General features: G+C 36.1%; 1 protein-coding gene across 1 annotated transcript; it reads left to right on the forward strand.

The window, feature by feature from the left end:
• The first annotated feature begins 3,991 nt into the window (after nt 1–3,991).
• On the forward strand, nt 3,992–10,613 carry LOC110865303 (cysteine-rich receptor-like protein kinase 2). The gene is made up of 8 exons (XM_022114547.2): nt 3,992–4,382; nt 7,042–7,457; nt 7,547–7,666; nt 8,512–8,609; nt 8,732–8,939; nt 9,446–9,677; nt 9,750–9,903; nt 10,233–10,613. The coding sequence occupies exons 1-8, from the start codon at nt 4,006–4,008 to the stop codon at nt 10,482–10,484; spliced, it is 1,857 nt and encodes a 618-aa protein (XP_021970239.1). The 5' UTR covers nt 3,992–4,005; the 3' UTR covers nt 10,485–10,613.
• The last annotated feature ends 3,909 nt before the right edge of the window (nt 10,614–14,522 follow it).

A 14,522-nucleotide genomic window follows, 5' to 3' on the forward strand; every position in this document is an offset into this window, starting at 1 on the left:
TGTATCTAGTTGATGAAATCATGTTCATTATATTGATTTTGTTAAAATTAGTGGTTTAAAGTTTATATTTATGATGATCTTGTGATTTGTTTTATGTAGTATTTTAGATAAGTGTTAATCTAGCTATAATACACTTAATAATGTGATTTAAACATTTATATGTTTAAATCATACAAGATCATCAACTTCAAAGATCATGAGTATTATATGTATGAACTTGGATTAGTGATTTTTGGAAGATAAGACATGAATTTGTTAAAAACACTAATAACTTGGTTTTATTTAAAACAAGTTTATATGAAAACATCCATAAAAAGTGTGGTTTAAAAGTCTTGGAAAAATTGCTAATAAAGTTGAAAAGTAGTTAACTTTAAAGTCTTGAAAGTTAACTTAAATAATACTCATGAGAAATCTTTGAAGGAATATGTGATTACATGTGGTAAGTATGATTTTGGTGATACTTGATGAATTAATGGTGATTTGGAAATTGATTTGGTGATTTAAACGCGTTTGGAAAACGTGGGAAACGTCGTAGTTTAGGGGAAACTATGGCGAATTTTTCTAAAAATCTAATTGCGATTAAAAATGGGGTTAAAGGGTGATTAGCAAAGTTAAACGCGATTAGTGTTCTTAAACGTCATTATGGAAGCTTTGATGAAAATGGTTAAGTCTCAAATATTCAAGAGTTCTTATGAACTTGAAAATATATTTTTTACAAAAATAAATGGTTAAAAATAATAACCATGTAAAAGTATAATTTTTGGATAAAAAAAATTATATATTTTGAAAACTCATCAAGTATATGCATTATGTGATATGTGTACGTACATAGATACCTTTAGGGTGATCAAAATAATACACTCATAATTACAAGAAATACTTGTATGTAACAAGTATAAAAAGACACCAAAAATACATATACATGTTTCCTACATGTTTCAATGAAATGCTATTAAACGGACGAATAAACGAAATGGTCGAAACAGCAATACATAACACTTGATGACGACAATTTGGGCGCATCGACACCGTAAACAAGTTACTACAAAGTCGAGTCTAAAATAACATATTTTGGACGTTTAAACCAGCACATATGTAAGTGACCTATAACAAGAATCCGGAAAGTCGAAAACTATTAAATTTACCAAGTATTTTTCATAGGAAAAATGAACTTATTTAAAGTTTGCTACTTAGTAACATTTTGGTAAAAATTACAAGATTATGTTAATGGACTCATAAAGTTAGAATTGGGCCTATCAAAGTTAGTAATGGGCTAGGCCCAAATTCCTTAATACATGGGCTAGGGCCCAATGGCAATATAACATGGGCTCGGCCCAATAACAGTAAAACATGGGTTAGGCCCAATAACATAGATAACATGGGCTCGGCCCAATGACGTGGGCTCGGCCCAATGACGTGGGCTCGGCCCCATAACGTTAAAACATGGTTAGATACGATAACATAGATGACATGGGCTCGGCCCAATGACATTGGCTCGGCCCAATGACATGGGCTCGGCCCAATGACATGAGCAAAGGCTCAATGACATGCGTGCACTGCACGAGGACGTGTGAAGAACGAAGCCGATCACACATAAGTCAACACACATAGAATACATGAATACGCTTATGAATTCAATACGAATAGAATACATGTATACACATAACAATCGAGCGAGTAAATTATCAACGCTCTAAAATACAAAGTTGTTCCAAAAATGACAAACGAGAACATAATAAAGAATTCAAGATGAACAACTTGTACGAGGTCCGAAAGACCTAGTGTCTAACGAGATTAGTACACATGTAGGTTATTGACACGTACGGACGCTCACTTCGATATCATAATTCATGGAACGCAAACTTGTGAGTTCATGTCCCTCCTTTCACTGATTTCAATGTTTTGTTTTCAAAAACATCGAGGGGAAATACATGCTAAAACTATTGGTATGTTAGTTACGGAGTAGTAGATAACATGATCAATGTGCATAAGTAGGATGATAATATTAGTAACCATTAATCACTTAGTGACCAAGGTGCAAAAGGTGTAGATCTATTGGGCTTGAGGCACGCCCCACTCCTGGTTGGTATACCCTGGAGTGCTTTTGTGATCCCAAATGATGACAAAGTGTTCTCGGTTTGGTTATTTACTTATGGTACATTATGTCAGGGGCTCGCTACCCACTGATAGATCCTTAACAGACTCCATGTATGAATCAGAACATACCATGATTACAAGATTTCATTTTCATGAATACTACGATTACAAGATTTCATTTTCATGAATACTACGATTACATATGATAACAAAAACTGCCTGAACTCGCTCAACTTTTGTTGACTTTTTAAAACTACATGTATTTCAGGAAACAAGTCTTGAGCCGGTGATACATGATTGGATGCAATGATTACCTTTCTTACGTCACACGCAACACGCTTCCGCAACTAGCAGGGTGTGACAGTCAGTCACCAACGCATGATAACCATAATTTTTTTAATGCGTCCATGTGTACGTTTCCGAGTCCTGGCCGACGCTTCCGAGGCATGGACGACGCTTCCGAGGCTTGAACCCGACGCTCCCCCGATGCTTGACTGACGCTTCCCGACGCTTCCGTAGAAAAATGGAAACTCAAAAGCCGTTTAACTTTTACCGTTGCACACATTTACCCCACTATATAACCCGTTCACTTATCACTTATCAAAACACCCGCCGTTTTCAAAAAAAATTGCAAACAAAAATCAGCCATTTCACTAGAAAATCCGACGCCGTTAACGACCCGACAATGGCCACCTCCTGGACTGACGTTGAAGACATTGCTCTGTGCGAAGCATGGGAGCAGGCAATGATCGATCCTCCACCTCGGGGACACGGTGGGCTCTAGGTCCATGTTCAACAAAATTTCGCCCAACTACGTGGTCCGGAACACAACCGGACCGTTGACGCACTATCCTCCAGGTTCCGTGTGCTGCGGTTGGAATGTGAGAGATTTGATCGATATTTCAAGAAAGTGGAGACAGAAATGCCGGACCTTGGTGAGGACGATCAGAAGGAGGTGGCCCTCATCAACTACCGTCATGAAGAGAGACATGATTTCAAACATGTGTCGAATGGGAAGCCATTAGGATATGGTTTTAGATAATAATATTATGTGTTGTTTGGTATTTTTTTTTGTTTTTTATTATGTTATGTTTTTAAAGTTTAATATAAAAATTTTTAACTAAAAAATAACATGTTTTATATCGTTTAAAATTTGATCCGTTAACATACATATAGTTTAATTTTTATAAAGAGCATGTATATGATGTTAGAAAAATGTTTATAAGTTATAAAAAAAATTGGACAAAGATACGGAACCTGCGTCGTTGGCCGACGCTTAAGAAGCTTCGCGGACGCATTGAGCCTGAGGCGGACGCTTCAACATCGGACACGTGTCGCTTGAAAGGAAACAGACGCTTCAAGTGAAAGGTGGACGCTTCAACGTGAAAGGCGGACACTTCAACATCGGACACGTGTCGCTTGAATGGAAACGGACGCTTCAAGTAAAAGGCGGACGCTTCAACGTGAAAGGCGGACGCTTCCGAAGCCGAGAGGACCTTCCAAAGACGCAGGAAAGTGACAATTTTGAAAATGCACTTGGTCAAGAGACATTTTGGTAATTTTCCCTTAATATTAATAAGGATGAAGCCACCCTCTCTCCATCATTAATATTGTCTCTCCCACATCCATGTATGTCCATATATCGTGAGCAATAGGGGTGTATTATATAGCCACGAGAAATGAACATTTCAATTTGTTTTATCCTTATGAATTATATAACTTATGGTCAAGCTTGAACAAACACGTTATTTAGTAGTTGACTTTAATATTTAAATATTTTCCACTTCAATTATATAAATATCGTCCAACTTGGCCAACTTGTGGTTCCTTTGTATTATTTACTATCGATCAATCATTACTTTACAACTTAAGAGTTATAAAAAGAACACAGGAAGGAGTTAGGGGAGAATGTGGATGTCAACTATAGTGGTGGTTGTGATCGTATTGGTGGTAACGGGGCTCGGTGTTGCACAGCCGAGCACCCAAACCACCAATACGCCCCTTAAATATTACTGTGGCAGTTACTATCCGATGTCCACAACAGTTTTTTTCACGAACCGTAACTCTACATATTCTCAACTCAGAAGTCAGTTGTCGAAGACAGGTGTATATTATGCCCGAGCCGAGGACATGGTGAACGGGGATGCAGTATATGGAGTTGCCCAGTGCCGGAATTACCTCGCATCGAGTGAGTGTTTGGCTTGCTTTGATGTGGCTGTATCCGCCCTTGAACCCTGTGGTTCTGCCAATGGCGCCCATGTATTTCTGGATAACTGCTACCTCAGGTTTATTCTTTTCCTTCATCTTCCACTAAAGCACGTAAACTATTCCTGTTAGTATGACAATCTTATTAATTAGGAGAAATCTGGAAAATCAAACCCTTTATAGGAATATGTGTACGTGTGTGTTAAAGTATTTTCTAGTGTTTTCATAACCGGACGTGACAGCCTACTTGCGAGTTCACTAGTAGGACTGTTAGACCAGATTTAAGAACCAATGACATTATGAATAATACAAAAAATACATACACATATATTAGACCATGGGGTGTGGTTCCCCTTCCCATGGCCACATCATCTCCACCTCACCTCCACAGCATCACCTTCTACTTCCTCTTCCCCAACCCTAGGAAATGGTTTCCCCATCCACTCCATCCTATCAAAGCTAGAGAGAGAGGGAGATTCAAGAGAGAGGTAGAGAGAATGAAGAGAGAGAGCGCTTCGGGGCGGTCGGGAGTGGGCTACCGAAGGTACCGATCACCGCTCGGGGGGGGGGGGGTGTTCCCGATCGGGGAAGAGCGCCACCTCACCCTCCCGATCTCCTCTCCCGAACCACACCCCACCGTCTTAGGGGACCCGGGATGGAGCTTCTTTCCCCGTGATGAAATTATACCACGCGTGGAAGTTGCCCAAATACCACCGCCACCTAGTGTTAGAACGCGTCAATTTTAGCACACGTTATTTTTTTGACGCGTGATGGGGTATGGGTGGTGAGGGAAATTGTTGGTTTTGAGGGAAATTGTTGGATGTGGTGCTGAGTGATGGACATTTCCACTAAAAAGATTGTGAGTGATGGAATAATGATTGATGACATGTCGGAAGTTGAATGGATGTTGTCAACCATTATTCCATCACTCACAACCTTTTTTAGTGGAAATGTCCATCACTCACCACCACACCCAACAACAAACCCTCACATTCCCTCACAATCTTCATTCTTCACGCCGTGATAATTTCCACGCGTTATAACTTTCACGCGTAATAAAGTATGGTGGCGGTGGTGTTTGGTATTGTTTCACTCGTTATAAGTTTCCATCACGTGCAAAGGTTGTTCCACCCCGCCTGCCCTTAGAATACATGGACTTAAGAACCTACGACACTGGGTAATACTAAAACTACACACATATATATTACAATACTAAATGTGAAAATCCTTTATGCTTTGGTGTAAGTTTGCAGTTTAAATAAAACAGAAAGACTTAAATATAAAAAATGTGGATCCTAAAGTACCATATAAATTACAAAATTAGAGTCTGAAAAAAATGAACAAAAAAAAAAAAAAAAAAAAAAAAAAAAAAAAAAAACCAGAAATCCAGTTTGATCACCTGGACAATTCAAAGAGGCATAACCGAACCAGCTAACCTAGGTATCCATTTTCCGGTCTGACCTACCAGTTCGGTCGTGAAAAGTGAAAACTGTGGTTTTGTCCTGCACACCAAAAGTTTTTGAAGTTAAAATTGTTAGAATATGGCAACTTATTTGTATATATCTTCTAACCACAATTGTTTTTAAGTGTCATCATATACACATAACGCTAAATTAATGTACTATGAAAAAAAATCAACTGAATGGATAAGAAATTTGAAAGGAATTAAATTGTTCTTTCAATAATTATGGAATATCACGTAATTAGCATCATGTAGTATACTATATAATGAATTATTAGAAATGTCAAATTAGATAGCTTGGCAAGTTGCATATATCAATAAACGTGTACTCCATGGTCAACATTAAATTATGTTTCCATGATTACAAAAAAAAATATTATAGTAAACTTCCGTTTTGCTTCACGTGCTTTGGTCATTTTAACGGTTTTGCCTAATCATTTAGAAAATGTCATTTTCCTCGAGTTTTTTTTCCCAAATAGGTATTGTTGAAAAACTTATTTACCAAAATGGGTGCTTGAAATTTTTTTACTAAAATAGGTATTTTTTGAAAAGTTATATTTTCTTACTCCTAATTTTATTGGATAAAAAGAATTTCCTTTTATAAATATATATTATTTTACAAGAGTTAAAGGAACAATTTATGGTAAACTTAAAAAATGGTTGTAAGATTCTATAAAAGGTTTTTAAATGATTTTTTTTATTCTTTTATTAATATTCTTCTTCAGCTTTTCATAAAAAAACATACTTTATATGATCTTAATTCTACATGAACTCCGATTTTATTACGGCCCTGACCATGTGTAGCCAAAGTGAGTGTGAACTATAATACGGCACAAATCCAACACAATATTCATTAAACAAGTTTCGGTTTAGCCTAAACGTCAGTTAGTTTCGGGTCATACTCAACAGATTTGTGGGTTCAGTCATTTAACATGTTTAATGTTAAAAGATTCTAATATCAGTTCTTATGTCACAACTAATTAAACTGGCTGAGTGTTTTTTCTTGACAAAAACTACAACCAGGTTACTATGACAAAAATGGGTCATGTTTACCAGCTACTAAATGTATTATTGTTTAGTTTCATATGTCTGACACAATGGGTTCATCATGTAGTATGTTCGGGTTTGTGTTGGGTTAGACCTGTCAGCCCGCGAACACAACCCATTTAGCAACTTTACATACATATGTATGCTGATTATACACGTATTAGTTATAAACTAGCTTGACATAAATATACAATCATAGTAAAAAGTTTGCCTCTTGTGTGTTAATTAAGATTTGAGAACTACGATCAGTTCTACAATGATCCGCAAGGTGATTTGGATGTTGATGTCACTGAAATATGTGGTAATGAGTCAACATCTCAGCCAGTAAAATCCTTCAACCAAGTAGTGAAAGAACTATTATCAGATATCAGTGTTGCTACCCCAAGAACTCCCGATGTCTACATTGCATCAACAAGGCAATTGACTAGTGGCGTAAATGCAACAGTCTATGCGATTGCGCAGTGTGTTGAGAATGCAAGCCAGGCCATTTGCAAGAACTGCTTGAGTCAAGCATATAACAAGTTGTACAGTTGTGTGCCTGCTAGTGAAGGAAGAGCCATCAATGTGGAATGTTTTATGAGGTATTCTGAGTTTCCATTTTTTCAGAATAACCAGACAATCAATCTCGTACCTTTCCTAGGTACAGGTGAGGCTTCTTCCATTTCAATGTTTTTATTTCAGTATGTTCCAACTTATAAAAAAAAACTAGAGAGAATCACCGAGTGATTTGTGCAGGGCATTCAAGTAAATCTCGAACAATCATAGGAGTAAGCAGCAGTGTAGGTCTTATCTTCCTTATCCTTGCTTTATTCTTGTCGTTCCGTCGATGGATAAAGTCCAAGGCTGTTGGAAAAGGTGATTCTTCATTAAATACTGTGAACGAATTCAAACGAACTAGCTGAAAAACTATAATTAGTGTCTATGTATTGAATAAATGAAAACTAAATCTCTCTATATAGAAATTACAATGAAAAGGATAATGATAAAGATAACCAGCTGATAATAATGATTAAAAGTCATTTGATAACTATCCTAATATCCAAACTTGAAATAGAATAATGACTAACTAACAAACTTAAAATAAATGATAAATCAAATAATAATAACTATAATGGAAAATTGGATTTTAATAATCCAAACTATGAAATAATCCATACTTACAATTTGATCAATTGCAATCCCAACGTTTACTTATGTTGCTAAGGGCTATCCTAGTAGCATAATCATCCTAGATTCACACTAAATTTACACTTGATTTATAATCAAATTCACTTGTATGTTTCTCCATTTCGTTCATAATCATCATTGTGATTAAGAGAAATCGAGTGGAAATCAAGTATAAATCTATGATCATTATGCTATAAGGATTGCTCTCGGCAACGAAAGTGACACTTAAGAGCACACCATTGGGTCATAGTTTGAAGTATTAAAATCCAATTTCCCTAACTATAATTGATAATAAACTCCACTAACACATTGAGAATCATGTGTCATGCCTCAAAAACTGTTCTATATGCATGCCTGAATACACCCTTTAATCCCATAATCTATATATGTGTATGCATGCATTATGCTATATATGTTCATGCACACTTATCATCTCATTAGTATTTACAAAAATTCATAATTTTCATGGTTGATTTTTTTTTTGTTGTAATTACTAATAATATGATTTATTCTTGATGCATCAAATTTCCAAGGCACACGATGTTACAGTTACCAAGATTTGAAACTAGCAACAAATAATTTTAGTGACGAGTATCTAATAGGAAGAGGAGGTTTTGCCCAAGTGTTCAAGGTAAGAACAACTAAAAGTTTATGATACACAATGTCTGGATGCATCATTTGACTTTTAACTTTATGTGAATGAAATAACAAATGTAGGATGATATGGTTAACTATTCATTTATGGTTTCTTAGGCCACTATAGAAGGCGGGATTGCAGTGGCAGTCAAGAAAATCAATGTTGGGTCTAGGGCGAAAAAGGATTTTGAAAATGAGGTTAATCTTATCAGTAATGTTCGCCACCGCAATCTTATCCTACAATTGGGATGGTGTATTCATGGGACTAGGCTACTTCTTGTGCTAGAATACATGCCCCATGGAAGCCTAGACAAGTTTTTGTGGGGTAAGCTAAGTATGCTGAAATATAGATATAATTTAATTACATAAAAGCAAGCATGGGGTAAGCTAAGTATGGTGAAATATAGATATAATTACATAAAAGCAAGCATAACGTTATAATCCAAACTATGGCCATTGGTGGAAGATAACCCATATTATCAATGTCTCCAAAGACACTCCTAACTTTTACAGTCGTTGCCAAGCGCAATCTCACTCTAACAGAAAATTACCTCTGATGCTCCTAATAAACAGTTACCTTACTTTTGTCCCAATCGGAATGTTGTGAATTCTTATAAATAGACATAAATGAAACTTAGGGGCATGCTGAGTTACTTTTTCGTAAGTTATGGGATTGTGCTTGAAAATGAAAGTGAAGTTCGGAGTGTCACCGGTCACATTCACAATACGGATTACTATAAGGCAATGGGCCATAGTTTTTTACAGTTAATCCAATTTTCCTTTGAATATTAAAGTTTGTGATGAAAAAGCATTTTCACCTATAATCGACAGGTGAAAAAAAGGGAACTTTGAATTGGAAACAAAGGTGTGACATTATCTTGGGGATTGCAAGGGGACTTGTCCATCTACATAGCGAATCTCATGTCAAAATCGTTCACAGAGATATAAAGTCAAGCAACATTCTTCTTGACGATGATTTCCAACCAAAAATTGCGGATTTCGGGTTGGCTAGGCTCTATCTTGAGGACCAAACACATGTTAGTACCCGGTTTGCTGGGACTATGTAAGTTTCTTACCCATACCTTCATTGGTTTTACGTTGTGATTTCATTCATATTAAATTAAATACATTTTAGGGGCTACACATCACCAGAATATGCAACTCGTGGACACTTATCTGAAAAAGTAGACACTTACAGCTTTGGTATCGTAGCCCTTGAAGTCATTAGTGGTCAGAGTTGTAGTGATGTGAAGTACAGTGGACCGCGAATGGAGTATCTCCTCGAACATGTAATATACAACCTTCTACCTCTCTTTAAACCATGACCAATTACATAAAAATAAAAGACTGTTGATTTTACTTGGACTTTAACACTATATATTTGAAGTACATACTAAGGGAAGTAATATTTCATTGAGTTTAGCCCTTAAACTTCCTTATGAATATGGTAAAAACATCATCTTTTACAACTTATGTTGGTCCTAGGTCTTTGGTTAGAAATGTGGGCTTCTTGATCATACAAAATTGAGTTGGTATGGTGTAACATTAATTGGCTTCACATGCTTGCTATTTTCAGTTAGTGACTTACTGTATTTCCCAACCACATCTTGTTTAATAGGCATGGCAATTGTACGAGAAAGGCATACATAACAAGTTGGTTGATGAAGCTATAGATCCAAATGAATATCTAGAAGAAAATGTGATGAATATTATAGAGATTGCTCTAATGTGCACTCAGTTAGCTGCTTTAAGGCCAACCATGTCTGAAGTTTACTTAATGTTGTCCAGTGAGCCAAAATTGGAGCAAAGACAGATGTCCAACCCTACCTTCATTGATGCTCATAGAAGAATTTACAAAGTTGGAAGTTGAGAATGAGCGTCACATATATGAGCCCAAACTATACTTTTAGTTCTCTCTGCTTGCTTGAGTATGCACAATCTTTTTATTTGAAAAAATTGAAACAAAATTGTTAATAGATCACACAATGTTAATAGATCACTAGAGAAGACCATATCTCACCAATAGTAAAGCTAAGGTAGGGTCCGAGGAGGGTAAAATGTAGACAACCTTATCTCTACACCATAGAATAGAGAGGCTGCTTCTAGTGAGATCCCCGGCTCGATAATAGTTTTGCATCAAGCCTTGGACATAAGACACATAACACTCAACAATCGGGACAAAGGACGATTAGTGCATGTACCCTTTTGTCTTTCGGCAATCAATGCCACCATATGATGCGTGATTAACTGTCCGCCGCTTTTAGCGTTATTTTCACGAAATTATTAAAATAACGTTAAAATTAGTGCAATTTTACTTTTACCTTCCGAGGGCCCACACATATATACATTATATGTGCACACCGCAAACTGGGCGTTTTATAGAGAAGAACATATAATATTAAAAATGCTAAATAGTAGTGTACTGACATAAGTTTAATTAAATCAACCTTAAAGCTAAACGAAAATGTGTTGAGTTTTGGTCTTAAAATGTAAATATAAACTTTGGAGTTAAAACTCAATACTACGAGGTTGAGGGTCTAAAGATAGACAATGCTAAATGATCACAAAAACACAGATTGAGCTAATCTTAAAAGGTTCAGTTCTCTCATTTTGACTATTACCAAGTCAAAACTAAGCGTGTTATGTGTGTGTGGGAGTATGGTTGTGAAGAACCAACTCAAGTTTTTTGATTTTTAACCATCAAAATTGGTGTTGCACATCAATTCTAACAAAGTTAATGAAATGGTATTATTATTATTATTATTATTTATTTTGTATTTAATTTCAATATTTAATATTAGAATAATTTAAAAAATGGTAGGTGAGGTAGAGTTAACAAAGGTTAAACCATTTTTTAGGATAAAGTGGAGTAAAAAGGGAAAAAAACGGGTGATGTGACACTTAAACGGAATTAAGAAGGGTTAAGGTATACTTTTATGAAAAACACTGAATTTATGGAAATCAAAAGTTACTGGACTGATTAGTGGGTTGGTAACTGGTGTCTCAAGACCAAGCAACTTTTGGTCCTTGAGGGGAAATGCTGTCCAACTGGTCTCGTGGTACTGTAACGTTTGATTATAAATAAGAGACCAGATTGTAAGTGATGCTCGGTGTTCTATTCTATCTTCTACTCATTTCTTATTGTTTATAATTCAACTATGGTTTCTTGGAACAATCATGTGTAGTGGTGAACCAAAAATCTCACATGTGTTATGTGGAATAAAAACACGAGTATGCACAATCTTTTTATTTGAAAAAACTGAAACTAAATTGTTAATATATCACACAAGTGATCTGTAGTTATAGAGAAGGCCATATCCCACCAATAGCAAAGCTAAGTTAGGGTCTGAGGAGGGTAAGATGTAGACAGCCTTACCTCTACCCATAGGAATAGAGAGGTTGCTTCCAGTGAGACCCCCGGCTCGATAATAGTTTTGCCTCAAGCCTTGGACATAAGGCAAATAACACTCAAAAATCGGGACAAAGGACGATTAATGCATGTACCCTTTTGTCTTTCGGCTATCAATGCCACCATATGATGCGTGATTAACTGTCCGCCGCTTTTAGCGTTATTTTCACGAAATTAGTAAAATAACGTTATAATTAGTGCAATTTTACTATTACCTTTCGAGGGCCCACACATATATACATTATATGTGCATACCGCAAGCTGTGCGTTTTTTAGAGAACATATAATATTAAAAATGCTAAATAGTAGTGTACTGACATAAGTCTAATTAAATCAACCTTAAAGCTAAACGAAAATGTCTAAATTTGTCGAGTTTTGGTCTTAAAATGTAAATATAAACTTTGGAGTTAAAATTCAATACTACGACGTTGAGGGTCTAAAGATAGACAATGCTAAATGATCACAAAAACACAGATTGAGCTAATCTTAAAAGGTTCAGTTCTCTCATTTTAACTATTACCAAGTCAAAACTAAGTGTGTTGTGTGTGTGTGGGAGTATGGTTGTGAAGACCCAACTCAAGTTTTTTTATTTTTAACCATCAAAATTGGTGTTGCACATCAATTCTAAGAAAGTTAATGAAATGGTACTATTATTATTTATTTTGTATTTAAATTCAATATTTAATATTAGAATAATTTAAAAAATGGTAGGTGAGGTAGAGTTAACAAAGGTTAAACTATTTTTTAGGATAAAGTCGAGTAAAAAGGGAAAAAAACGGGTGATGTGACACTTATACAGAATTAAAAAGGGTCACGGTATACCTCATGTTCTAAGTTAGATCTCCACAAAACTTTTCAAAATAATATTATGATTATAAGCTAATTTATGAAAAACACTGAATTTATGGAAATCAATAGTTATTGGACTGATTAGTGGGTTGGTAACTAGTGTCTCAAGACCAAGCAACTTCGTACGAAGGCACCCATGTGGGTTCGTACGAAGCCATGACCTCTATATATGTCACACCCCGATTTCCACGTGTCACCGGTGGGCCCGGTGTGGGGTACAGTGACGTAGTTGGCATCGTCATAGACAATCAACACAATATAATAATGCACAGCGGAAGCAGAATAGATACATTTCAACTTTAATTAAAATGACATAATAAACATCATAAGTAGTTGAAACGGATCCACAGGCGGATCAAATAAAAATAAGAATAAATTGTTCAACAGTTATTTGTCGTCCGAGCTTGCGAGACTATAGTGGACGCTCTTAGGAAACAGCCAGCCTAGTTCGTATAGTACCTGCACTTAACCTTTTGGGAAAAATACGTCAGTTTACACTGGTAAATACAAATCGACTGACTCATTTTGAAAATGATTGAAAATTGATTTAAATGCACAAGGCATAAATATTTTTATTAACTTGGGATATTTATGCAATATAAACTTGTGAACGATTTACATGTACCCGTACTTATAGTGGCCCGGGATCTGCTGTACGGGCTAAAGGTTAAATGACACACCACATTAAAGAGTTATACACGCCGAGTGTACGCCTACACCCCGTGCTCTGGTCGTGGCCATCTCGTAAGATAATGCCAAGGATATCCGGGACACGGTCAATAACCCCCCAAAGCCTAAAGTAAGACAAGACTGTTTAAACGAGTCGCACAAGCTATTCAAGACTGTACACCCATAAGGTGCAGGACTTGTGCGCCCGATCAAGCGGTATTTTAAATACCGTACCCCAAGCCCGTATAGGGAAAATAAGTCAAAATGTATTTACCTGAGCAAGTATGAATCACAAACAGTAAGTGTAGGTAGCTTTTACTGGGCCTCCTAATCTGGAACAAAGGTTTATAATAACCTATTAGATTTCTAACGGGTCTTTTATTTAAGCCTTAGCTTTGACCGGTTAGTTTTAAGGACGATACGGTACAAGCGCACGATTAAGCGAAAGACCGGATAGAATGTGATTTAGACCCGACAAGTTTGAATACTTGTATAATATGGGTATACTAAATACATTCTGGATTTTGAGTTAAAAATGATAATGTTTGACCCGTTTCGGTCAATTTACGCAAACTAGTTACGTAAACCGAACCGAACGCTAAAAGGGCGTTACGGGTAGCCAAAAGAGTCAACTGCAAGTTCCCTGAGATAATATGCTTTAGATATGATATAACATCAGTAAGTTATGTTCTATATTGCCCGGATTAATTTTAAACTCAATTTATGCCTTATAAGGGCATTTTGGTCATTTAAAAGATTATAAATGAGTCAAATTAGAAATCTGAGTTTCGGGTCTGGTTTATACAGTAAATATACTTCATTTAACATATTATGACAGTAGGGTATGACCCATATACCAATCTTAACATTTAAAACCAAACTATGCACCGTAGGGGTATTTTAGTAAATTCACAAGGGCTAAAAATGCCAAAACTGGAAATCTGAGTTCATATACTTATACTTACTGTTATTATATGAAAA

The sequence above is a fragment of the Helianthus annuus genome, chromosome 6, assembly GCF_002127325.2.
Source record: "Helianthus annuus cultivar XRQ/B chromosome 6, HanXRQr2.0-SUNRISE, whole genome shotgun sequence".
NCBI classification, from domain to species: Eukaryota; Viridiplantae; Streptophyta; class Magnoliopsida; order Asterales; family Asteraceae; genus Helianthus; species Helianthus annuus.

Bases quoted from the DNA above. Each gene is read 5' to 3' on its own strand.
- LOC110865303 (XM_022114547.2), top strand. From the start codon at position 4,006: ATGTGGATGTCAACTATAGTGGTGGTTGTGATCGTATTGGTGGTAACG. The intron at 7,667-8,511 runs GTGATTCTTCAT...CAAATTTCCAAG, and splicing joins GTCCAAGGCTGTTGGAAAAG to GCACACGATGTTACAGTTAC. The intron at 9,904-10,232 runs GTAATATACAAC...CTTGTTTAATAG, and splicing joins TGGAGTATCTCCTCGAACAT to GCATGGCAATTGTACGAGAA.